Source organism: Mustelus asterias, chromosome 25 (genome assembly GCF_964213995.1).
Source record: "Mustelus asterias chromosome 25, sMusAst1.hap1.1, whole genome shotgun sequence".
NCBI lineage: Eukaryota > Metazoa > Chordata > Chondrichthyes > Carcharhiniformes > Triakidae > Mustelus > Mustelus asterias.
In genome coordinates this window covers 13,280,590-13,307,049 of record NC_135825.1, presented here as the reverse complement: position 1 = coordinate 13,307,049, position 26,460 = coordinate 13,280,590, and the positions used below count along the sequence as shown (strand labels likewise).

The 26,460-nt window shown below is 42.2% G+C and overlaps 1 protein-coding gene across 3 annotated transcripts in view; it reads left to right on the top strand.

Moving 5' to 3' along the window:
- The first annotated feature begins 335 nt into the window (after positions 1-335).
- The window catches only part of LOC144511804 (AMP deaminase 2-like), a 128,940-nt gene continuing 102,815 nt past the window's right edge, over positions 336-26,460 (top strand). Inside the window, exon 1 of one of the 3 annotated variants that reach the window (XM_078242144.1) lies at positions 336-733. In XM_078242144.1, the coding sequence (XP_078098270.1) occupies positions 724-733 (10 nt within the window). In that variant the 5' untranslated portion in view covers positions 336-723. Of the gene's footprint in view, positions 734-13,079; positions 13,677-24,258; positions 24,369-26,460 lie in introns of those variants that run through there. The other 2 variants (XM_078242143.1, XM_078242145.1) reach the window with 2 other exon arrangements.

Here is a 26,460-nt window from a genome sequence, read left to right as displayed (position 1 = left end):
GCATCGGCCATGCTAAATTCTCCCTCAGTGCGGTGGAGTGTGGCTGCTAGGGGATTTTCACAGTAACTTCATTGCAGTGTTAATGTAAGCCTACTTGTGACACTAATAAATAAACTTTAAAAAAACTTTAAACTTTTATATCGGAGGATTCCCAGAGTGTGCAATTATCCAGGGGAAGTTAGCGCTCCTGGGTAAATTCCCCCTAATCCCAAAGCTGGGAACTTCCCAGGGGGATTCCCCAGCGCATCTTTGTGGTCACCCCACCCAAGATCTGAGGCTGGGGAAGCCAGGAAGTTGGGGGACAGACTGTGTTCCAGTTCACAACTTGCTGATTCAGTAGTAATGTTTCCAATTCTTTCATAACATGCTGGTAGCTTTTCTCCTCAGGATCACAATGGCATGCGTGAACTGATTTGTGAACTGTTTAATGGATGTATTTCTCTCTACGTCAGAAGCATGTTGTTCAAGGAAACGGAAGAGGGAAAAGTGAACAGTTTTCGTCAGTCTCCCCCTCTGACCGCTATACAGATTGTAGGAGTTGTTTAAATAGCTGCTGGTGTTTTATTGTCCCTGTTCAGCGCCCTGCTTTATTACCTTTCCTGCATTAAGTGCGAAGTTTTAGTATTTTAACGTTTTGAAGGCTGCAAGATAATCGTGGGGAACTCCCTGGAGTTTGGTTTTGTTTTGTTGGCAGCTGGTTTGCTAGTGGCTGAAGCTTCCACGATGTCTACAGGTGAGTGAAACTTCCAGAGCCCCGGAAGGCTGCTCGGGTACCTGTCCACTCGGTTAGGAGCAGCTCCGCGTTTGTACTCGCTTCTTTTGTTGAGATTTGTAAACTTAACAGCACCGAAGAGAAGTGGACCGGTGCCAGAAAGAAGTTCTGCTGTTTTAATGGGCGAGGAAGAGACGTGAAAGTTTCTGAGTCCCAAGTATTTCCAGAGGGATTTCGCAAGGTAGTGCTCCAACTCATTTCCAGAATGTTTGAGGCAAGTCTTGGATCAAAGTCAGCACTCTCCCAAAAATGCTTACATCATCACAATGGGCTTTCTTTCACCTCCTGTGGCAAAGTTTGTTTTTAAATGATTTTCTCCATAAGCCATGATGCGGAGTTGCCAGCGTTGGACTGGGGTGGGCACAGTAAGAAGTCTCTCAACAACCAGGTTAAAGTCCAACAGGTTTATTTGGAATCACGAGCTTTCGGAGCGCTGTTCCTTCTCCAGGAAGGACTGATTCAATTCTTAGTGCCAGTCACCATTGTTCCAAATCCAAATGGCCATTCTTTCCTGTAAAGAGATTAAATTTTATTGAGTTTATTTGTGTCACAAGTAGGCTTACATTAACACTGCAATGAGATTACTGTGAAAATCCCCTAGTCGCCACACTCCAGCGCCTGTTCGGGTAAACTGAGGGAGAATTTAGCATGGCCAATGCACCTAACCAGTACATCTTTCAGACTGTGGGAGGAAACTGGAGGAAATCCATGCAGACACGGGGAGAATGTTCAGACTCTGCACAGACAGTGACCCAAGCCAGGAATTGAACCCGGGTCTCTGACACTGCGAGGCAGCAGTGCTAACCTCGCACTGTGCGCCCCGTTTGGAATGGACAGGTGGAATTTTCCCAAAATGTTTCTAAGTGTCATGGCAGTGTGGAAACAAGATCCTCAATGCAAGTCTTTCGGGCGAGTTCGGTACTGCAATCTTCCCACATTCTGTTTTTCTAACAGCTGGGAGCTTTGCGTTGGCAGGGCAGGGGATGCGGAGCCCAAGTATGCCAGGGAAGTTGGCTGCATAGAACCCGAGCACCATTGCGCAGGGTGTCCTGATCTGCTGGTAAATCGGGAGATCTCTGTCCAGCTCCTCCCCCATGGACTTCGGACTTCCCCCACCATCATCGGCAGCATTGTCACTCCCTCCCTCTCCCCCTCCCCCTCCCCCCCTCCCCCCTCCCCCTTTCCCCCCCCCCTCCCCCTCCCCCTCCCCCTCCCCCCCCCTCCCCCTCCCCCCCTCCCCGCTCACACCAACTCGGGACGCCAGCATCAGGACCCTGCCAATGAGTCCCCTGGCGGATCCCTGAGATTCCACACCCTGTCATGACCCCTGCATGGCTCCCCTGCATGACCCCGCCCCCTGCATGTCCCCCTTGTTTGACCAGCCCCCTCTAGGAGATCCCCTCCTTGCATGACCAAACCCCTTTGCGTAGGCCCCCACTGCATAAACCCCCTGAAATCGTGCAAAACCCCCTCTGTCATCGCCCCACCAACACTCAAGCACACCCCAACTCAGGCCCCACACCCTTGGTATCGCTCCTGGCTCGCTAGGGCAGCAGGATGGCACAGTGGTTAGCGTTGCTGCCTCACAGCGCCAGGGACCCGGTTTCAATTCCTGGCTTGGGTCACTGTCTGTATGGAGTTTGCACGTTCTCCCCGTGTCTGCGTGGGTTTCCTCCGGGTGCTCCGGTTTCCTCCCACAGTCCGAGTTAGGTGCATTGGCCGTGCTAAATTCTCCCTCAGTGTACCCGAACAGGCGCCCAGAGTGTGGCGACTAGGGGATTTTCACAGTAACTTCATTGCAGTGTTAATGTAAGCCTACTTATGACACTAATAAATAAACTTTATGGTCACTGCCCAACCATTCCCCGACCAACCAGGGGCTTCAATGCCTTCTGATACCCCCCGGTGTGGCCACGATGCCAGGTTCCCGCTATTGCAGAGCAGTAGTGATTCTCGCCGGCGTGATGTCTCACCGATGAGAGGGGTAGCATTCTGGAGGACGGAAGCAGCCGTGTCAAATCCGGTACTTACATTTGGGTGTGAAGCCATTCTCGTCAGCAAAGCAAGGCTGGGAAGGTAGCAACCCAAATCGGATTTTTAGCCACACACGCTATCTTCCCAGCTCGCCACACTGATCAACTGCCAATTCGAATGGCAAGGTCTCACATGGCGAGTATGATCAGACTGTAGGTTAATGTCCTGTTGAAACAAGAAAAGTGCGCAGGATACTGGACACTAGATGGAGTCATTGGTAATTTGATAAAATATATCATTTGGCCTGTAACTTCTTCAGAGAGGCTATCGGCAGCAGATTGCCAGTCTATCTCGACTGAGCTTCCTGAATTAGAGTTGGGGGGGGGGGGGTTAGGGGATCGGGTGGGTTACAGCGGGGTGTCGGTCAGGCGAAGGTTGTGGATGCCCCTTGGAAGGTTAAGGAAGGGGTGGCGTAGGGGGTCTCCAGGGGGATTGGGGGGTGCATTATGGGATCGTGAGCAGGTATCCCATGCGAGGCTCAGTCTGGGTCTTTAGAACAGTTAGGCTGAAGTTAGGAGTGCTTTAATTCTTTCAGTAACTATCAGGGTAAAATTGGCAGAACCATCCGAAGTTAGAGACTCTCAATGTTGTTACGCTGAAGTGCGGAGAACGAGAAGACTTGCGTTTGCACGGTGCCTTTCACAATCTTGGGACATCCAGAGTGTTTTGGCCGCTACTTAAGCACCTTTTGAAGATCTGTTGCTGTTGTAATGTAGGATACGTAACATTGAATGAATGCACAGCAAGATCCCACAAACAGCAATAAACTAGTGATCTGACTGGGGGATAAATGGGGCATTCGGCCTCTGATATTCGGGTAAGCGTTCTCCAAGGCGGCCTTCGCGACACACGACAGCGCAAAGTCGCTGAGCAGAAACTGATAGCCAAGTTCCGCACACACAAGGACGGCCTCAACCGGGATATTGGGTTTATGTCACACTATTTGTAACTCCCACAGTTGCGTGGACCTGCAGAGTTTCACTGGCTGTCTTGTCTGGAGACAATACACATCTTTTTAGCCTGTCTTGATGCTCTCTCCACTCCCATTGTTTTGTTTCTTAAAGACTGGATTAGTTGTAAGTATTCGCATTCAACCATTATTCATGTAAATTGAGTCTGTGTTTTTATAAGTTCTGTTTGTGAACAGAATTCCCACTCACCTGAAGAAGGGGCTCAGAGCCTCGAAAGCTTGTGTGGCTTTTGCTACCAAATAAACCTGTTGGACTTTAACCTGGTGTTGTTAAACTTCTTACTGGATAAATGTTGGCCAGGATAAGGTGGATAACACTTAAGGTCTTTGAAATAATGCAATTGGATCTTTTAACCGTAAAGTTTAGACCGCACCTCTGACAGTGCAACACCCCCACAAGTACTAAACAAGAGTATGAGCCTCGATTATTTTGATCGAGTTTCTGGAATGGGACTTGAACGCATGACTTTCTGACTCGGAGATGAGAGTGCTAGCCACTGAGCCATGGAGGTCTGGAGTGTATTGCAAGTGCGAAAAGCTCATGGACTTTGTATTTGGTATCAGGCCTGTGTGCACACTTGCGTGTGACAGATTGCTCTGCCTTGCTCACTTCATAGCTCTTTCTCCTGTCACTTTTCCCTGATCTTCTCTACACATCACTCCATGAATCCAACCACCCACTCTCTCTCCTGCTCTGCGAGTTGCACTTAATCAATCCCCTCCCTCACAATGTTGCTGTTCTTTGCACCTAACCTCAAGAAGTCCAGTCTTAGTCCCTCCATTTTCTCCAAAAGACACATGGGGCAGGATTTTCTGGCCGCCCTCGGCCCAAAACTGGAACAGCCCGCCCAAGGTCCGCCCCTTGCCCGCTCTGATTCCCATGGCAGGTGGAATGGGAAAATTCGCCCCTTAATCTCTGACTTATCTTTTCCATGATGAATTGCTGTCATGCAACAATGCGACAACTCTCCACAATGCAAGATCTGCCAATCCAAATTCCACTCGACCTGTAGCACTGTGATTGTGCAGGTCAGAGTCTGTCCATTCTCAGCCTCCTTGACCCCTCAGCTTTGCTGAGACTCTCCTTTGCCAAACAGCGACCATAAACCTATTGGTCAGATTTAGCCAGTGATTACTGTTAGGGTCCTGGACCTGAACCCCAAGCTATATTATGAAGCCAGACTAGACCGCAACTGTTTTTTCTATTTTAGCATAAATGTGATGAAAGATGCTTCCTCCCAGGAATAATTCCACTGAGAAGTATGGATCTTTTGTAGTAAAACAAACTTTATTTAATAACACAGTTTAAAAACAAATGAAGCAACTTAACTATTTACACTTGAACAATATTTAAAAATGAAAGGAAACAACTTTACTTTCTAGCTTATGACTGTTCCAGTTTACAAATTACATGGTAGTTGATTTACTTGTGCAAACAAAGTCATTTTAATAGCATCCTACCATCTCATGATGCCCAAATTTATCCCTTTGTAGCTTCCTTATGTCCTCTTTACAACTTACTTTTCTACTTGTACTTGTGTCAACAGCAAATTTAGCAACCATGCCACCAGTCCCTTCATCCAATTAATTTGCATAAATTGTAAAATGTTTAGGCTCTGGCACTAATCCCTGTAGCATACCACTTGTCACATTTTGCCAACCAGAAAAAGACCCATTTATTTCAAATCTGTTTCCTGTTAGCTAGCCAATCTTGTATCAATGCCAATATGTTACCACCTACACCATTATTTTCTGCAATAACCTTTTATAAAAAGGAACAAAGAAAATTACAGCACAGGAACAGGCCCTTCAGCCCTCAAAACCTGCACCAATCATGCTGCCTGCCTGAACTAAAACCCTTTACCCTTCCAGGGACCATATCCCTCTATTCCCATCCTCTTCATGTATTTGTTAAGATGCCCCTTATGTGGCACCTTATCAAATGCCTTCTGGAAATATGACTACAGTACACCCACCTTTATCCACAGCATATGTTAGTTCATCAAAGAACTCCAATATATGGATTAAACATGATTTCCCACTCACCCAAACCATGTTGACTCTGCCCGATTACCTTGAATTTATCCAAGTGCTCTGCTATAGTAATAGCTTCTAACATGTTCCATTTCACAGATGTTAAGCTAACTGGCCTGTAGCTTCCTGCTTTCTGTCTCTCTGCCTTTTTGAATAATGGAGTTACATTCACTATTTACTAATCTAATTGAACCTTCCCAAATCTTAAGGAATTTGGCAAAATTAAAACCAATGCATCAACTAACCATTTCAATTATGAAGTCCACTAGTACCCAGGGTCTTGTCAGCCCACAGCTCCAACAATTTGTTCAGTACCACTTTCCTGGTGATTGTGATTTTCTTGAGTTCCTTCCATTTCCTGATTTACAGTCTTTTCCGGGATGTTAAGACTGATGCAAAATGCCTGTTCAATTCATTTGTCATCTCTTTATTTTCCATTATTAATTCCCCAGACTCACTTTCTATAGGACCAATGCTCACTTTAACTCTTTTAAAAATATTTATAGAAATTCTCACTATCTGTCTTTATAGTCCTTTATAGCTAACTTTCTCTCACACTGATTTTTCTTCCTTATCAATCTAGTCATTGTTTGCTGTTTTTATATTTTGTCCAATGTTTATCATTGTGCAATTATATGCATTTTTCAAAAGTTTGCTATCTTCAACTTTTTAGATTAACTATAGATGGTGGATCCTCCCTTTGGCAATTTTCCTTCTTGTTGGAATGTATTTATTCTGTGTATTCTGAAATACCCCTTCAATATCTGCCACTGCATCCCTATTGACCTATGCCATAATCTAATTTGTCAGTTCACTTTAGCAATTCTGCTTTCATGCCTTCATAATTTCCCTTATTTAAGTTTAAAAGTCAAGAACTTTGATTGGGTCAATGATGAAGTGTTGGTTAAATCCTATTTATTGCGGTAGGTTCTCTCTTGGAAGAAGGAATATATAAAAGCAAAATAAAATAATACCAGTGCCGTTGAAAGATTTTTTTTGAATTATGGTTTTTTTCTGGTATGCTTTAGTATGTAACAGAGGGCTGAAGGGAGAGTTGCATTTTTGAATGTGCTATTTTTGTAACAGAAGCCCCATTTATTCTCTCAAGTAGATGTAGAATATTGTACAGTGTCAGAGTTTTCCCGATTGTCCTAGCTAATATTTATCTCCTTTCTAGTTATTTATGTTAGTGCAGTTTGGCGACCTTGCTGTGAACAAATTGGCTTCCTTTCCCTACATTGCAATTGACTAGACTTGAGAAGTGCTTCATTGTAAAGCACTTATTGACACCCTGAGGTTACGAAAAGAGCAATGTAAATGGAAGTCTTTCTTAAAATGTGAGCCATTTTCCACCATTTTAGGTTTGGCCAAGTTCAACCTACCAGTAAATTTCAGCAACACAGCGTTATGAAAGATTTCAGTCGGACTAGCAATGTCACAAATGTGACTTTCTACCATCCTTATGGCCGCAATGGCTTTAAAGTTGCATTTTCAACTTTGGAGCAATCGCACATGGATTGAAATGCAAAACTTAGAATCTTAGAAACCCTACAGCACAGAAAGAGGCCATTCGGCCCATCGAGTCTGCACCGACCACAATCCCACCCAGGCCCTACCCCCATATCTCTAGATATTTACCCACTAATCCCTCTAACCTATGCATCCCAGGACACTAAGGGCAATTTTTTTTTTAGCATGGCCAATCAACCTAACCCGCACATCTTTGGACTGTGGGAGGAAACTGGAGCACCCGGAGGAAACCCACGCAGACACGAGGAGAATGTGCAAACTCCACACAGATAGTGACCCAAGCTGGGAATCAAACCCAGGTCCCTGGAGCTGTGAAGCAGCAGTGCTAACCACTGTGCCGCCCTGTCTTCAATGGTAGTGATCTGGAATATAAGTGGGGTTGTGACTGTTAATGACTGCGAACATTATTATGCATTGACCTTTGAGAAACATTCAATGCGCCTTATGGGATTAACAAAGGAAGATTAATGCTCCAAATTTTCGCAATAGGCAGGTAGTAATTTTATAGATACTGCGTCATTCAATAACATAATAATTAGATTGAGAAATTACAATGTTTATTATTATCTTCCAGGTAACTACAAGTGGACACCACTTAATTCAGTTGTTAACATTGTAAATTGATAATATTTAAGTGGGCAGCTCAGAATTGTTGCAGGGCTGTCAACACTAGAGGCAAATTGATGATGCTGAATGAGACAGATTGCAGATTCATTCAGACAAGTGGAGATGTTTATTTTTAGAAGTAACCTGATTCATAATAGGTTACACACTTAAACCAAAATGTGTGACTTTTGTGGGAGCAAGTCGCTGTCATTTCTAGATAGAGAAACTCTTTTACAGCACTTCACACTTTGAGCAGTGAACTCAAGTTGTAAAACCAATTTGTGACTAATCAGTCAATTAGAGGCCTTTGCATTTATATTTTGAGTCCAGTAATTGTTTAAATGTCAATTATGTAATGAACAAGTATGGCAAATAGCATTATTCATATCTGGCTCTCTGGGGAAATGCAAAGTAATAAAACTACATGTAATGATAAAGTCAGAAATTAGTTCTGGACAAAATACTTTGAAAACAATGCTCTTAATTGTGTGGAACTCTGATGTACACAGCAATTCTAATCTACTACATCTTTATTGTTCATGTTTCATGGGGTGTTATTACTAAAGTATTGTCATCTATTGGGCAACACATGAATTGTACCGTAGAGATATACAGCACGGAAACAGGCCCTTCGCCCAACTTGTCCATGCCAACCAGGTTTCCTAAACTGAACTAGTCCTATTTGCCTGCGTTTGGCTCATATCCCTCTGAACCTTTCCTATTCGTGTATCTGTCCAAATGTCTTTTAAATGTTGTAATTGTACCCACCTCAACCACCTCCTCTGGCAGTTCATTCCTCTGTGTGAAAAAGTTGCCCCTCAGGTCCCTTTTAAATCTTTCCCCTCTCGCCTTAAAACTTGTAGTTTTGGACTCACTTACCCTGGAGAAAAGACCTTGGCTATTTATTCACCTCTCCTATGTCCCTCGGGTTGTGTTGGCTTCTAGAAAAATTAGTATATGAAACAAAATGTTGTTCAGGGGGGTGGGGGAACATACAATCTTATATTTTCTAGCTTGTAGAGCTGGCAAAAATAGCGAGGATGGCAAAATATATTTTAAAAAGAAAATGGTGTTGCTTTCAGTTAAAGTGGATGAATCATCGGAAAGCTAACTCATTGCACAATGGGACACGGCAAGATTGTGATAATTGCTTAGACTGAGCCAATCTATTGCCATAGAAACAATGTCAATGTAATGCTCTATATTTACTTCAGAGAGGCAGAGAGAAGTGTGTGTAGGGATTTTTTGTGTGTGACAGACTTTTTAACAGTTCTAAATTACAGTCTTTCTACAAGATGTTTTATTCTTCTCCGCCTCCTCCACTTCCATGCACCATTTACCGGGCTGATTTCAGAATCGTAAAATGGGAGCATTGCACGAGAATTGTGCAAAAGGAAAGTAATTGTATTAACACACCTTATCCTGTCTGAGAATGGTGTCAAGTCCTGCAAACAGGACTTGAAGCTAGTCTTCCAATTTGGAGGTAATGGCTGAGCCAAGCAGACATTAATGGAAGTTCCTTCTGATGACTGGGAGATATAGGAAGGATATCAGAGGTAGGTTCTTTACGCAGAGAGTGGTTGGGATGTGGAATGGACTGACTGCAGTGATAGTGGAGTCAGACACTTTAGGAACATTTAAGCGGTTATTGGATAGGCACATGGAGCACACCAGGATGATAGGGAGTGGGATAGCTTGATCTTGGTTTCAGATAAAGCTCGGCACAACATCGTGGGCCGAAGGGCCTGTTCTGTGCTGTACTGTTCTATGTTCTATGACTCAAAACAAAAGCATTTTGTAGCACAGTAGAAGGCCACTACAGCTCTAAATCAACTGTCCACTGGGTCCCAAAACCTTGCCCTTCCCCAATTTATTTTTAAAATCTAATTTTCAAGCATTTATCAACTTCTTTCTTAAAAGCTATGATTGATTCTGCTTCCACCATAGAATCCTGACAGTGCACAAAGAGGCCATTTGGCCACTCAACTCTGTGCTGACCACAATTCCACCCAGGCCCCATTCCCGCATCCCCACATAATGGAGCCCCATTTTAACGCGATGGTTGGGGTCCATAAAATGTTATCGCGAATGTTATCGCGGTCACGCTAAATCGGGGTCGCGCTAATTCACTAAATCGGAAATAGCAAAAAAAAGGTCCGTCGCGCGATCGTGTCATATCCGATTTCGCGCTAAATCGGGGCACGTAAAATTGGGGTTCCACTGTATTTATCCTGCTAATCCCCCTGACACTAGGGTCAATTGAGCATGGCCAATCAACCTAACCCGCACATCTTTGGATTGTGGGAGGAAACCGGAGCACCTGGAGTAAACCCACGCAGACACGGGGAGAATGTGTAAACTCCACACAGTGACCTGAGGTCGGAATTGAACCGGATCCTGTGAGGCAGCAGTGCTAACCATTGTGCCACCACTCTACCCAATGCCCCGCTGTGTTTTTAGAAGTCCTCATGTCTCCTTCATCCCTTGTTTTTCTGAATTTATCAAAACTTTCTGTAATTTTGAAAACATCAGTTGGATCTCCTCTTAACCTTTGATGATCTAATGGAAAAGCCGCTGTTTTCCCTAGTTTCAGTTACAGGTCTCGTGTGAGGAGTCTTGGCACGAACCTAAAAATCAATTAGTGCAGCTGGCAAACTTCCAGGGTTATCTTTCCTGCAAAAATTGTTTGAACAATTGTACTTCCAATTCTGACCAAACATTATCTTGGGGAAAATCATAGTTGAACTGCATTTTCTGCAACCTTTTGTGATCTAAGGTTTATTGGTAATGCAACAGTGCACTTTTTAAAGCTTTTACCTAATGATTCTTTCACCTTGTCCATTATTCGAAATGGAGCACACTTGCAATATCACACATGAGGCAGTTTAATATCACCGATGATGTGGGACCTTGCCAGTGACAAGCACTACTTGCAAAAAGTGAAGGGGTGGTGCTATAGTGTCAAGTCACTATCATGCAACACAAAGCCTTTTTGTTTGATCTGATATATAGGAAACTCTGTCATCTGTTACAGCGAGACAAACAGGAAAGTCTCATTTGACCTAATGTGCTACACTCAAATTATCTCAAATTGTTCAAACCATGTAACAGACCTGATGTACTGTGAATATTTGACCTTAAGTATTATACAACTCAAAGACACTTGCAGCACCACAAAAAAATTGGAAGGACATGTTCTACACTTGACACACCTCTGATTATTTTAAAGTTTATTTATTAGTGTCACAAGTAGGCTTACATTAACACTGCAATGAAGTTACTGTGAAAATTCCCTAGTTGCCACACTCCGGTGCCTATTCGGGTACACTGAGGGAGAATTTAGCATAGCTTATGCAGCTAACCAGGACGTCTTTTGAACTATGGGAGGGAACCCATGCAGACACAGGGAGAATGTGCAGACTCCGCACAGTGACCCAAGCTGGGAATCAAACCCGGGTCCCTGGCACTGTGAGGCAGCAGTGCTAACCGCTGTGCCACCATGTATTTTTCATACACTAAGTGAACATAGTATACAAATTTCACTTTCTTACCATGGTGCTTTTCTGAAATCTTCATGATTATAGCCATAATGTGACCACATGAAAATTTAATTTGATCAGCATGTTATGCTGTAGTGAAATCCTGGTCCCAACATGGAAGTATATTCCATTATTAAATTCTCACAAGTCTGTTATTTCAAAGTCAACCATTTTAGAAATAAAACACAAGTTTTAAATCAATATTATAATGCATGGAAATGAAATTATTTTGAATACAAAATGAAATTGGGTACCAGAAGCAGACTTTTGAAGTAATATTTGTTTCCTAATAAAAATATTTATGAATAGGTAATATTGACAGGCACAGATAATACAAAAATTGCATGTGCAGAAAATCTAAACTAAAAACAGAAAATGGTTGAGGTATGCAGCAGGTCCATGAATAGCTGAAAAGAGAAAAGTCAACATTTTACAATAAGATAATTGAGTTCTGGCAACATAAAATAGTAAATATATCCTTTTTCTCTATGTGCTGGTAGTTTCTGTTTTGTACAAATAAATGCTCATGGGGTTGTTGTATAGGCATTGAGTCATAATGTTTGACATTTACAGCCTTGCACTCCCAAGGTGAACATTTTGAGGACAAAGCTAATCTAAGTCCTATCGAAGTCAAACAGGCTGGAGTTTTCTTAACTCTAGAAGTTTTATATTATTGCCCTTCATTCTTTGTTTTGAGACAAAAATCGATAATTCCATTATATTTTATTTTTCAACTAATGAACAAAAATTCTGTAGTAATTTATTTCATCTGTTGATGTGCTCAAAATGGTTACTTTTTAATCCCAAAACAACAGGGACAATACTCAGAAGTAGTTTATTGATTGTGAAGCACCTTGAATATGTGAAATCCATCATAAAAATTCAAGCTTATCGTAAAAAATGAGTGATCAACACTGGGAGGGATCGGCATGTCTTTAACTCAACCATCTGTTATTTGATCTTCATTGATGTGCACATCTTTCTATAATCTCAATGAAAATGTCAACACTGCAACTTTGGAGAATTTACCGCCAGGACTTTTTTTAGCATTTTAATTTTAGCCATTGTTTTTTTTAAACAATTATTAAAGCTGTAATATTACACGTTGGATTGTCGTGCCCAGAGAGCTTTTTAGCTTGTCAGTGAACTATTTTAAGAAGCTAGTATCCTATTTTCCCCCATCTATTTCTGAGTCACATCAAAATAAATATTGACCTTTTTGCTGGCAACTTGGCTACCAGTCTCCAGAAATCTCTCCAGTAATAATATTATTAGCTGCATCAACTCACTCATTTAGCTGGTAGATTAAACAGCCAAATAAATGAGTTGAAAGACAGGACTATTAGATCCAGCTTCCATTCAAAGCAGTCTTCTGGGCAATTGAGTACCAACTGCTTTCCCATTCCCTTTTACACTTATTGGTAACACAATACAGAAAAGTATTTTTGGCAAGGGCAACGTTTGCCAAAATAGGAGTGTTTTTATCTTTCCAAAACATGTTGTTAGCACTCTAGGAATGCCTGTCGCCATGTTTACTGAGTGAGGGTTTATTTTTAATATGGTATTTGAAGACTTACAGCAGCAAATAAAAGTCAGGAGAATAGAGTTGGTCTTTCATTACAGTTTGACTCTCCTCCAACAATGTATATTGTTTAATATAAAAGCAAAATACTGCGGATGCTGGGATCTGAAACACAAAACATTTTCTGTTTTTGTTTGTGAATGTATATTTGTTTTTTTTTAGATTTAGGCCAGTGGTTTTAGTAAATAATGAGCTTTTTAATGGTTCCCAGCTGCTGGGGCATGAGCTGTGTGCCCAGGAGGGCCTGGGCCTGGACCTGGGCCCCGTTGCTAGGGGCAGCGGCCCGGCGGCCTTCCCGCCAGGGGCCGAGCCTGGGCCTGGAGCGCGCTGCTCGGCCGGCCGTTGACCCGCAACCCCGGGCGGCTCTGGGCGGAAATCTGAGGGGAAGTTGCTCCGTTCCGGTCTGGTCGATTAATTCGCGTCAAAGAGCGGTGGCGGCGGCGGCGTCGTCTTCCTCCTCCTCCTCTTTCCGCTGCTGCCGCTCTTCCTCTCAGTCGTCCGACTCCCCGGGTGAAGACAACATGTCCGACCCCATCCCCATCAGAGCCAAGAAGCTGCGACCCAGGCTGCACGGCAGGAGCAGCCTCCAAAACGCTGAGCCCACCACAGGTGAGTCCCCAAGGAGGGAGGCAAAAGAAAAATATAACATTTGCAAAAAAAAATCAACGGTCTTTATTTGCTTGTTGATCTGACAGCATTTTATGAAGTGCTTCTCAAATTCCCTGAATATGTATTTATTGCCAACTCTTTCCTTTTCAAATGTACTCTTTTTTTTTATCTGCATAATTCCAGCAATTTAATTTTAATCATAATCAAGCCTGTTTTATTGCTAGATCTCAATTCAATGGTGATGGTGCCTGTTAATATGCAGTACCCACAAAAATGCAGCAACTGGTCCACGATTTAATGCATGGTGCCTACTGGCTCCTGTTCTTCTTCTTATTCATGCATTTGTTTATGTTATTGTGATTTTATATCAATTAAATGGGCAGCGCGGGAAGGCTCGGTGATTTTAGTCATAGGTTGGTATGTTTCTAGCCCTTTTTAGTGGAATCCGTTGTTTTTCTGTTTTGGTTTTTCCACACTGCGATATGTTTTAGTTGAGGATTGAGCAGCGGACATGGCTTAAACATTGTCATCTCTACACATTGTGAGTGGGGTTGAGCAACAGACATGGCTTAGACATTGTCATCTCTGCACATTGTGAGTGGAATTTGAAATTCAATGTGAATATTGTAGAATAGATTTATCAATAAATGTATTAAAGATGATCTCAATTAACATTGCACCACTATCTAGCCAATTAATAAAAATAATGATAGGGATATGAATAGATTTTTAAAGTTACACATCTGTTACGGTTCAAAGTAAAAATACTTCTTGTGAATACTGTATTAATGATAAATATTGAAGTACAAAATTAAAATGTTCAAAAAATTGTGGCAATGAGAGTTGTATGATCGGAAATCTATCACTAGATTGGATGCAAAAGCAAAATAGTGTTGATGCTGCAAATCTGAAATAAAGTGCTGGAGCACTCGGCTCAGGTGGAGAGAAAACCAGTTAACATTTCAGGTTATTTTATATGATTTTGCATTGTGTAATGTATTCCTGGATGCCAGATCATATTTATTTAGACAACATGTATACAGCACTTTTAAACTGTAAAATATCTTCAACAAGAGCATTATCAAACAATTGACACTATGCCAGCTGAAGCGATATTAGGACAGATGACCAAAAGTTTGGTCAAAGAAATAGTTTTGAGGCATGCGTTGGAGAGAGGAGAAAAAGAGAGATGTGAGGAGGGAATTTTAGAGCTTGGGGCCTAGGCAGCTGAAAGCACTGCCACCAATTCTGGAGCAGTTAAAATTACAAGGGAATCAGAGAAGGTTCATTAGGTTGATTTCTAGGATGGAGTTTTTAATTCATTCGTGGGACATGGGCGTCGCTGGCTGACCAGCATTTATTGCCCATCCCTAAATGCCCTTGAGAAGGTGGTGGTGAGCTGCCTTCTTGAATCGCTGCCGTCCATGTGCTGTGGATTGCTATCCGGTTTCATTTCTTTGTTGAGACTTTGTCGAGGTTGATACAACTGAGTGGCTTACTCGGCCATTTCAGAGGGCAGTTGAGAGTCAACCACATTGCTGCGGCTCTGGAGAACCATGTGGGCCAGACCAGGTAAGAGTGGCAGATTTCGTTCCCTAAATGACATCAGTGAACCAGTTGGGTTTTTCCAACAATCAACAATGGTTTCATGGTCATGAGTAGATTCTTAATTCCAGATTTTTTTTATTGAATTCAAATTTCACCACCTGCCATGGCAGGATTCAAATCCAGGTCCCCAGAACATTATCTGGATTTCTGGATTAATAGTCAAGATTATACCACTAGGCCATCGCCTCCCCGTCATGTCATGCAAGGAAAGGTTGAGCAGGTTGGACCTATAGTCATTGGAATTTAGTAGAATGGGATGTGATCCTGTTGAGATGTACAAGATTCTGGGAGGGCTTGACGTGGTTGATGCTGAGAGAATGTTTCCCTGGTGAGGAAATTTAGAACTAGGGGGCACAGTTTCAGCATTAAGGGTCTCCCCAAATTAAGACAGCGATGAGGTGTAATTTATTTTCTCAAGGTTGTCATTGTTTAGAATTCTCTACCCCTGCCCCCGCCCCCCTAGTGGCTAAGTCAGTCATTGAATATATTCAAGGTTGAATTAGCTTATTGATCAACAAGAGGGTCAAGGGTTATGAGAGGCAGGCAGGAAAATGGAGATGATAGGGTCAGCAACAATTTTATTGAATGAAGTAGCAGGTTTGAGGGGCCGAATGGCCTGCTCCTACTATGTTGAGTTTCCTTTGGTCAATCACGCATAGAACTGACCACTCGTCACACAATTCTTTTGCCATAATCACTTTCTATAAACAGTTTCTAGAACGATCTGTAACAAATGCTTGCTACACGCAGCTACAAGTTGCAATGAATGTTACCAATACTGCCTATTTGAGATAACATTTGATGCAAAAAGGTATCTTTGTTTATCTGCCAACTACAGTTTTTGTTCACACAAAAGATGCCTTATATTTTCCATTCTACAAGATGCAAACGGTTTCTTTAGACCTAAATAAGCGACATGTGAAAATTAATCCCAACACCTCGCAATTTCTGGCTTGTGATCTATCATGACTATTATTTTGGCTTAATTTAGTTTCACGAATACTTAAATTTTGCACAAGGATACATGGATCTAAATGTACCATTCTGGTAACAAAATCTTGGCAATGTTCTAATATGTGCAAATTGCAATCAAGCCAGTTTTGTTCTCCTACAGCACAGGGGAATATTAGCAAATTTGTCTATAAGCAGCCTGCAGGATTCTGCTGTGCCACATTTAAATCAGCTGCCATACAACGTGGCATATGGCCTTACACAAAACTCCAAGTACTTCCAGACTTAACACAGTTATAATTTTTCACAACACCCGATAATATGGTTCTAAGTAGCTTTGCAGTTTGTCCTAGCAATTTGACTTCTCATCAGAAGTGATTCACCAAAAAGGTATTAATTAGTGGGCTCAACGTCTAATACTATGATGTATATAGTAATTATTATATATAACAATTCAGATGAGAAACAAGTTTAATCTTCAAATCTGTGTTGAGTTAACAGGGTAGTGTTAAAAGTACTGAAATCACCTTCCATATCTGGGTTAAGTGTCAAGCCTTTACCCAGGGTTCCTGATCTTGGTGACTATGCAGTGACCCTTGATGCAAAGTGTGTATGTGTGGGAAGAACTGGGCTCAGCTGTGAAGACCAAATGAAATGAACAGCCTACTGACATTTATCCGGGGGTGTATTTGGAATGATTATTTGGCTAAGGTTTCAGCATGCTGTGATTGCAACACAACATGTACCAATCTAGGAAGGAAAGAAAGGGGGGTTAAAAGGTTACAAATGTCATGGCTGCATGACTACATCTAACTAATCCATGGGAAAACAACTCATCAGGTCAACAGTGAATTATGATTTATGTAATCTAAAACAAGGTCAATATGCATGCAACTTTTAAAAAGTGCTAGTAATTTAGTTTTCTGAACACACCTAGAAATAGATCAAAATGTTGGTAATTATATTATAGCAAATATTTAAGTGGCATAGTGGTAATGTCACTGGACTAGTTCTGTAGAGGCCCAGGCTAATGCTCTGGGGACAGGTGTTCACATCCCACATGGCAGCTGACGGAATTTAAATTCGATTGATAATCTGGAATTGAAAGTAAGTCTCAATAATGACTTAACTGATGAAGGAGCAGTGCTCCAAAAGCTCGTGATTCCAAATAAACCTGTTGGACTTTAACCTGGTGTTGTGAGACTTCGTACTGTGCCCACCCCAGTCCAACGCTGGCATCTCCACATCGTTAATAATGATAACCATGAAACGATTGTCCTAAAATCCCATCTGGTTCACTAATGTCTTTTAGGGAAGGAAATCTGCAGTCCTTATCCAGTCTACCCTACATGTGGTTGACTCTTAAATGTCCTCTGAAACAGCAAGCCAGTCAGTTGTACCAAACCACTACAAAGTCTACCACCTAGAGGGACAAGGGCAGGGACATTGGATCACCACCGGCAAGTTCCTTTCCAAGCCACACACCATCCTGACTTGGAATTATATCACCGTTCCTTCACTGTCACTAGATCAAAATCCAGGAGCTCCCTTCCTAATAGCACTGTGAATGTACCATGAACTGCAACAGTTCAAGAATGTGGATCACCACCACCTTCTTGAGGGTAATTAGGGATGGTCAATAAATGTTGCCCTAGCCAGCAAAGCTCATATCCTGTGAACAAATAAATACAAATACAGCAACCATTTTTGTTGAAAATTTAAGTTTGATTAATCAGGAAAAATGGAGAGTGAGATCATTAACATAATGATAAACATGAATTTTAAAATACTTTAAATCACTAACCTCCCACAGCCCTCCTGTGCTCCTTCAATTCTGATCTCTTGCACAAAGGGAAGCTTCCTCTCAGCACCCACCCTGTCAAGCCCCCTCAGAATTTTGTACGTTTCAATAAGATAATTTCTCATTCTCCTAAATGCTAATGAGTGTAGGCTGAACTTTTTAATCAACCCAGTGAACCTTCTTTGGACTGCCACCAATGCAAGTATGTCACACTCTAAATAACAATTCTAGATGTGGTTTCACCCTATGCAAATGAAGCAAGACTCCCCTACTTTTATACTCCCATCGAGCAATAAAGGCCATCATTCTATTTGCCTCCCAAATTATTTGTATCTGCATGCTCACTTGTTTTGTCATTCACATACAAGGACACCAGATTCCTCTGTATCTCAGCATTCTGTAGTCTCGCTTCACTCAAACAATATTTTGGTTTCCTGTTCTTAAAGTGGGATCTGAAGAAAGGTTTTTGACCTGAAACGTTAATTCTGTTTCTCTCTCCACAGATGGTGCCTGAGTATTTCCAGACATTTCTGTTTCTATTTCAGATTTAAGTTTCAAGTTTATTTATTAGTGTCACAAGTAGGCTTACATTAACACTGCAATGAAGCTACTGTGAAAATCCTCCAGTGACCACGCCCTGATGCCTGTTCAGGTACACTGAGGGAGAACTTAGCATGGCCAATGCACCTAACCAGCACGTCTGCTTTTCCTTTAATATGAGGTTCTCCTATAAAATTTTCAATATTGTATAAGCCAGGCCAAAGGATATAAAAAGATTTAACAATGCAGGACTTGGTTGATTGAATTACCAGCATATGAATCATTTTGAATAGGCTGCTCAAAGTTGTTTACAGTGATATCATTCTTCAGGTGAATAGGGATCTTGTATATATTATTATAAAATATTTTGGTGGTAGAATGCTACATAGCAGAGATCAAGGTGTTAATTTTAACTTTCTTAAAGGTTCCATGTGGCCGCAAATGCCCTTTTTACTGAAGTACCATGGTATGATGAACATGATGTTTCTGTGAAACCCTACAAATTTCATGTACTTGAGAATTGGAAGGACCACTCCAACTGACTGACTTCACAAACTTCTTTCTTTAGTCCTACTGACTGTGTCTAAAGGTGGGAGAAAGAAAATCATACAGCGCAGAAGGTGGCCAGTCAGCCCATCATGAATGTGCCAGCTCTTTGGAAGAGCAATCCCCATAGCCTTGCAACTCTTCCCATTTTTTTCAATTATATATCCAAGACCCTTTTGGAGACTTGATGCCGGTAAGCAGATCTTTGAAAGAAAAGAATGTGTCTACTTTGTGACATTTCCTTTACACAATGCTGAGCACCACATACTTTTGGCCTATCAGCATCTGTGGAGAGAAAGGGAGAAAATGTTTTGGAGATAAAGGATCCATCTACAGATCTGCTGCCAGACCTGCTGAATTTAACCAGCATTTTCTGTTTTTATTTCAGATTTCCAGCATCTGCAGTATTTTGCTTTTACATATATTTGGCCAGGAGAGTGATCTCAAAAATATTGGGTGATTGCCCTAGTGGTTTGAATGTTCCTTGGATTCAGACAGTGGGCAGTAAAGCTTTGGTACATTGTCTTCTGTGCATAATGTGAGGCATATTTACTTAGTAAGCATATAAAAAACTATAGGTTAGATGTCAAAAGGATTTCCTCTTTACAGAGGGTCATTGACCTTTAGAACAATTTTCCAGGTCATGTAGAGGCTGCAGACTTGCTGCAAATGTTCAAAAGAGAGTTGGGAAAATTCCTGAAAGAGTCCACATGTACTGTGTACACCGTATGGGATGTCAGACAATCTGTCTTGGAGTTAATTCTTGCTCACACCTACGGTCAGAGCGTTAGTGTTTTTTTTATGTCTCTTCCAGGGTATTAAATGGCTGATGTTGGGTGGGGATCATTTAAAAGTCATATTGCTTGATTGTCGCATGGCTGCATGGGATGGATCAGCTGGTTACGTGCCTTTAATATCTACACTCTTTTTGAACAATAATCTCTCTCCAGAAGTTTCTTTGTTCAGTATTAATGAGAACATGCTGAAGTTGCTTAGCTATAATAAAGTGGGCTTCAGCAGATAAATGTATTGCCAAATGTGGTACTGAGCAATATTTAGAGGGAGTAACAAGTCTTGATTGCTAATTTGGGATTAGTTTTCTAGTCCTGGCCAGATGGTTGTGACTGGGTTAGCAAAGGTTCCAGCTTTAGATCACTGATCAGTAGCCTCACTGGAAAGTGCATGTATGTGGGGATAGGATCCAACCCAATCATTGTTTGTGGTCAGTTAGTCCAGCTGTGCTCACTTGAATTCATGCATGTGATAGATGGCCACTCTAGCAAGATATTGTGGGGAAAATGACACCCATGGGACAGTATCTAAATGTATACTGTGGATGCTGGAAATCTGAAATAAAAACAGAAAATGCTGGATAAATGCAGTGGATCTGGCAGCATCTGTGGAGCGAGAAACAGAGTTAATATTTCAAGTCTGTGTGATTATTCTTCAGAGCCGAAGAGGGGTAAAAATGTGATGGATTATCTAGTTGGAGAGGTTGGAGTATTTGGAACAGAATAGAAGGTCAGGGGTAGATCAGAACTCAGGAGAGATTTACAAATTTGTCATGGACACAAGACATGTGGTAGCATTATGGATTAACGGTGCTAATAGTGGTGTAAAGGTAAGATAGCAGAATGGGTTGATTGGAGAGCAAATGTCAGTGCTCAGTGAAAACAAAACTAAAGAATAAGTGGGTGACGATGGAGGAGAAAGTTCACAGTCTACAGTTGTTGAACTCAAATGTTGAATCCAGAAGGCTGTGGCATACCTAATTGGAAGGTCTGTTGTTCCTCCAGTTTGTGTTGAATTTCACTGGAATGTTGCAGTAGGCCAAGGGCAGATATGTGGGCATGAGAGCGAGATGGTGAGTTGAAATGGCAAGTGACGAGAAGGTTAGGGGTCAGAGTGAACAAAGTGTTCTGCAAAATGATCACCCAGTCTACATTTAATCTCCCCAATGTGGACGAGACCGCATTGGGAGCAGCAAATACAGGAGACCAAATTGAAGAAAGTGCAAGTGGAATGCTGCATGACCTGAAAGGAATGTTTGGGTCTTGGGACAATGAGGAGCGAGAAGGTGTTACACTTCCTGCGATTGCGTGGGAAAGGGAGGAAGGATTGGGGGTGATTAGAGGAGCGGACCATGGTGTCACGAAGGGAGTGGTCTCTGCGGAATGCTGATGGGTGGGGAGGGGCGTGAGAAGAGGATGTGTTTCGTGGTGGCATCATGCTGGAGTTGACAGGAATGGCAGAGGATGATCCTTTAATTGTGGAGGCTTGTGGGGTGAAAAGTGAGGACAGAGACATTTCTTCACCCAAAGAGTGATGAGCCTGTGAAATTTATTACCACAAGAAGTAGTTGATGCCAAAACATTGAATGTATTCAAGAGGCAGCTGGATATAGCATTTGGGGTGAATGGGATCAAAGGTTATGGGGAGAAAGCAGGATTAGGCTATTGAGTTGGATGATCAGCCACAGTCTTAATAAATGGCGGAGCAGGCTCGAAGGGCCAAATGGCCTCCTCCTGCTCTTATCTTCTATGTTTCTATGTTCTGGGAGAGAAGGGAAGGGGTGTGGGCCTGAGAATGCTGGACTTGGTTAAGTGCACAACCTCAGTTGAGGAAAAAGGCAGACGTAGGCATAACTATAGGGTTCATGGTGGGAGATATAGGAAGGATATCAGAGGTAGGTTCTTTACGCAGAGTGTGGTTGGGGTGTGGAATGGACTGCCTGCAGTGATAGTGGAGTCAGACACTTTAGGAACATTTAAGCGGTTATTGGATAGGCACATGGAGCACACCAGGATGATAGGGAGTGGGATAGCTTGATCTTGGTTTCAGATAAACATCGTGGGCCGAAGGGCCTGTTCTGTGCTGTACTGTTCTATGTTCTTCACTGTTAAAGAGGGGCAAATGAAAGAGAGGAGTACTGGTACTCTTGCTTCTTGTTCTTATGTATTAGTCACAAGAAACATAAATACTAACAGTTTGTGCGAATCTAAAGCAGTTGATAAAATTTAAGTTCAAGTGATTTGGGCTCGTGTGATCCTGCAAAGTTTTATGCTTACATATGTTGTGTGGTTTGCTGACTATACACCACAATTTTGCAGAAAAGGAAAATGCTAACTTCAGCAATAACTCACTTGCCTTAATTGTTTTTATGTTCATTCATGGGTGTCACTGGAGCCAGCATTATTGATTTGATTTATTATTGTCACATGTATTAACATACAGTGAAAAGTATTGTTTCTTGCGCGCTATACAGACAAAACATACCGTTCATAGAGAAGGAAACAAGAGTGCAGAATGTAGTGTTATAGTCACAGCTAGAGTGTAGAGAAAGATCAACTTAATGCAAGGTAAGCCCATTCAAAAGTCTGAAAGCAGCAGGGAAGAAGCTGTTCTTGAGTCAGTTGGTACGTGACCTCAGACTTTTATATCTTTTTCCCAAAGGAAGAAGGTGAAAGAGAAAATGTCCGGGGTGTGTGGGGTCCTTAATTATGCTGGCTGCTTTGCCGAGGCAGTGGGAAGTATAGACGGAGTCAATGGATGGGAGGCTGGTTTGTGTGATGGATTGGGCTACATCCACGACCTTTTGTAGTTCCTTGTGGTCTTGGGCAGAGCAGGAGCCCATACCAAGCTGTGATACAACCAGAATGAATGCTTTCTATGGTGCAACTGTAAAGGTTACAGTGTATAGTTGCCCATCCCTGAGGACATTTGAGAGTCAACTAAGTTGCTGTGGCTCTGGAGTCACATGTAGGCCAGACCAGGTAGGAATGACAGATTTCCTTCCCTAAAGGACAATAGTGAACCAGGTGGGTTTTTACAACACTCGGCGGTTCGTCATCAGACTATTAGTTCCAGATTTTTAAAATTGAATTCAAATGTCACCATCTATCATGGTGAGATCTAAACCTGAGTCCCCAGAGCATTACCCTGGTCTCTGGATTACTAGCTCAGTGACAGTACCACTACACCACTGCTTCCCCTTGCCATGAAGCTGTTAAACGTTTGATATTTAGTTGGCAATAATCCATTTACTATGTTAGTCTAATAGTTCTGGTACTAGCAGCCTAGATCCAGAGGCTTCAAATCCTGCCATGGCAAGTTGTGAAACTGAATTCGATATATCTGGCTGTGTTGTGGGATGGCACCAGAAAATAGCCAAGAGGGCTCCTGTTTTTGTTGTAAGGACCAAAAGGTTTATTGACATCCTTCATCTGATCTGGTCTATAAAAATAAAAATATTGCCTTACAATGTAGCTCACAGGAATAAAATATTAAAATTAAAGACATTTGTGATGAATAGGGTCTGGAGGTTTGAAGTTAGGCTCCAGAACAGGATTGTTTCCGTAGTATGCTGACATATTTGCACTGAGCATCAACTACATTTAACAGAGCCCAGATCAATGTCACAGTTATTAACAACCCCTGATTCTTTTCTTCATATATAAATGCTCTCCCTGGCTAATGGAAAAAAAACTTACATTTGTTTAGCACCTTTTGCAACCACTGGATATCTCAATATATGACAAAAGCAAAATACTGTGGATGCTGGAATCTGAAGCAAAAACAGAAAATGCTAGAAAATCCCAGCTGGTCTGACAGCATCTGTGGAGAGAGGGGTCATCCAGACTCAATGTTGGCTCTCTACAGGTGCTGTCAGACCTGCTGAGATTTTCCAGCATTTTCTGTGACTGGACATCTTAAGGTGCTTTAAAGCCAATGAAGTACTTGTTGAAGGGTTGTCAGTGTTGATTGTTGGAAAATTTCTGCAGAGCTAACTCCAAACAAGTAACAATGTAAAAAAGGACCAGATAATGTGTTTTATGACGTTGACTGAGGGATACATTTTGGCCGGGACACTGCCAGTACTTGCTACTCCTCTTCAAAGTAGTGTCAAAGGATCTTTTATATCCACCTGAATAGGGCAAATAGGACCTCGGTTTAACATGTCATTTGAAAGACTTCACTTCTGACATTGCAGCACTCCCTCACTACTACGTGGAATGTCGGCCTTAACTTTTGTTGCTCAAGCTTTTGAGTGGAACTTGAACAAGGAATCTTACGACTCTGAGGCAAGAGGGCTACCAACTGAGCCATGACTGAAATTAAATTGTCTATCTGTGCTATTGAAGACTTTTTTTTTGTTGGAGGAAGGTTAAATTCTGAATTATGTTCTCCTGGTTTAAAACTTACACTGCCTATGAACATGGAACTTTGAAGTAAGCACAAAATGGAAGGTAACCTTTAATGTCCTTTTAACATGCTATTCTGTTGTTCATGGCTCTTAATAGTAGGGTTAAAGGACTCTACACATCTAGACAGGAGTTTTTAAATCCTAACCACCTTGAATGTCGAGGAGAGCAACAAGGTCCATCGCTTTGCTTAATGAAGACTGAAAATGTTTAGGTTGTAGGTTTCCATTTTACTGAGAATGTGCTCACTTTGATACCAAACTTGTGTTGCCACTAGAAGTCACTGTTGAGCAGAAAGGATGTTCGAGACTGATGACTAAATGTGTCCCTTGTTACATATTTTGGTTTTTGCAATATAAGCTCCCTTTGAGCTTAATTTTCAACAGTTCATTCTCACCCACGCAGTAGTTTCCCCATCTCTGCACTCACTTTAACTTAAAAATGCAGGAAAGGTGGAATATTTCACTTGTGGTAAACCTGTTCACGTTTATTCCGTAAGAAGTTTAACAACACCAGGTTAAAGTCCAACAGGTTTATTTGGTAGCAAAAGCCACACAAGCTTTCGGAGCCTTATGCCCCTTCTTCAGGTGGCTGAAGGGGCTTAAGGCTCCGAAAGCTTGTGTGGCTTTTGCTACCAAATAAACCTGTTGGACTTTAACCTGGTTTTGTTAAACTTCTTACTGTGTTTACCCCAGTCCAACGCCGGCAACTCCACATCACGTTTATTCCCACAGTGCAAGTGTGTAACTTTTAACAAAAAGCTTCTTCTCAAAGGTTAAAGTATACTGGCCTGTGAGCAATTGAAAAAGTTAAAAAATTTAGATGTATGTCCATCATCTACAGAAGATGATAGACATGCAGTAAACAAATCCATTTCAGATGGGGTGTCTTCATATGACGCACCTTTGCTGATGGCTGAAGGGGCTGCCAATCCTTGAGAGGAACTTTCCGCCGCAGGTGCTGTTGTGGTTTGTTGTTACTGATGTTGGCATCAGTTGCCACGATACTGTCACCAGAAAGTCCTTGGATATGCTGACCTACTCAAGTCAATGAATCTGCTTCTGTTTGATGAGTGCTGACAAACTTTGGGAGCTTTGCCTCCTTTGAGAGGACTGCTGCATTTGTGATTTTGTCCATAAAAATGAAGATGAAAATTGTTGAGCTTTTCTTGATAGCTGTTAGTCGTCCATGTTACACAGCCATGCAACAGACCTTATAAACCATCAGTTTGGTCCAAACACTGCAGTGAAATGAAGTTACTGTGAAAATCCTCTAGTCGCCACACTCCGGTGCCTGTTCGGGTACACTGAGGGAGAATTTAGCACGGCCAGTGCACCTAACCAGCACGTCTTTCGGACTGTGGGAGGAAACCGGAACACCCGGAGGAAACAATAATTGAACGATAACATGTGAACTGTGTTAATTTCCTGCTGGTTGTGACAATCGGTTCCTATCTCCATGTAGATAAATAATGGACTCTGATCACTTCAGCAGTATAACATTCGATACTTTTGCAAGGAACAGTGAAATACATATGACATTTTTCTCCCTGTAGCTTTCCTGGTGGTGTGACATTTGGATTGGAAATTACATGTCGGCTGTGGCTAAATTTTAGTACTCTCAGCTTGTGGATTTAAATCCCGCTTTAGAAACTTACTGCACTGGAGAGTCAGTTTGTGCTTATGAGGGAGTGCAGTGCTGCTCCACTGGAGGTGTTGCCTTAAACTGAGGCCCTGTCTGTCCTTTCGATGGATTTGAAAGATCCCATGGCGACACGGTGGCACAGTGGTTAGCATTGCTGCCTCTCAGCGTCAGGGACCTGGGTTCAGTTCCAGCCTCGGGTGACTGTGTGGAGTTTGCCCAGTCTCCCCGTGTCTGCGTGGGTTTCCTCCATGTGCTCCGGTTTCCTCCCAAAGTCCAAAGATGTGCGGGTTAGGTTGATTGGCCACGCTAAATTGAGGGGTTACGGGCATGGGGCCTGGGTGGGATTGTGGTCAGTGCCGACTCGATGGGCCGAATGGCCTCCTTCTGCACTATAGGGATTCTATGATTTTCAAAGACGAGGAAGAGAAAGTGGAGATTGGCTGCTGTGTTTCCTATAATGTAACAGTGACCATACTTAAATAAATTCAGTCTT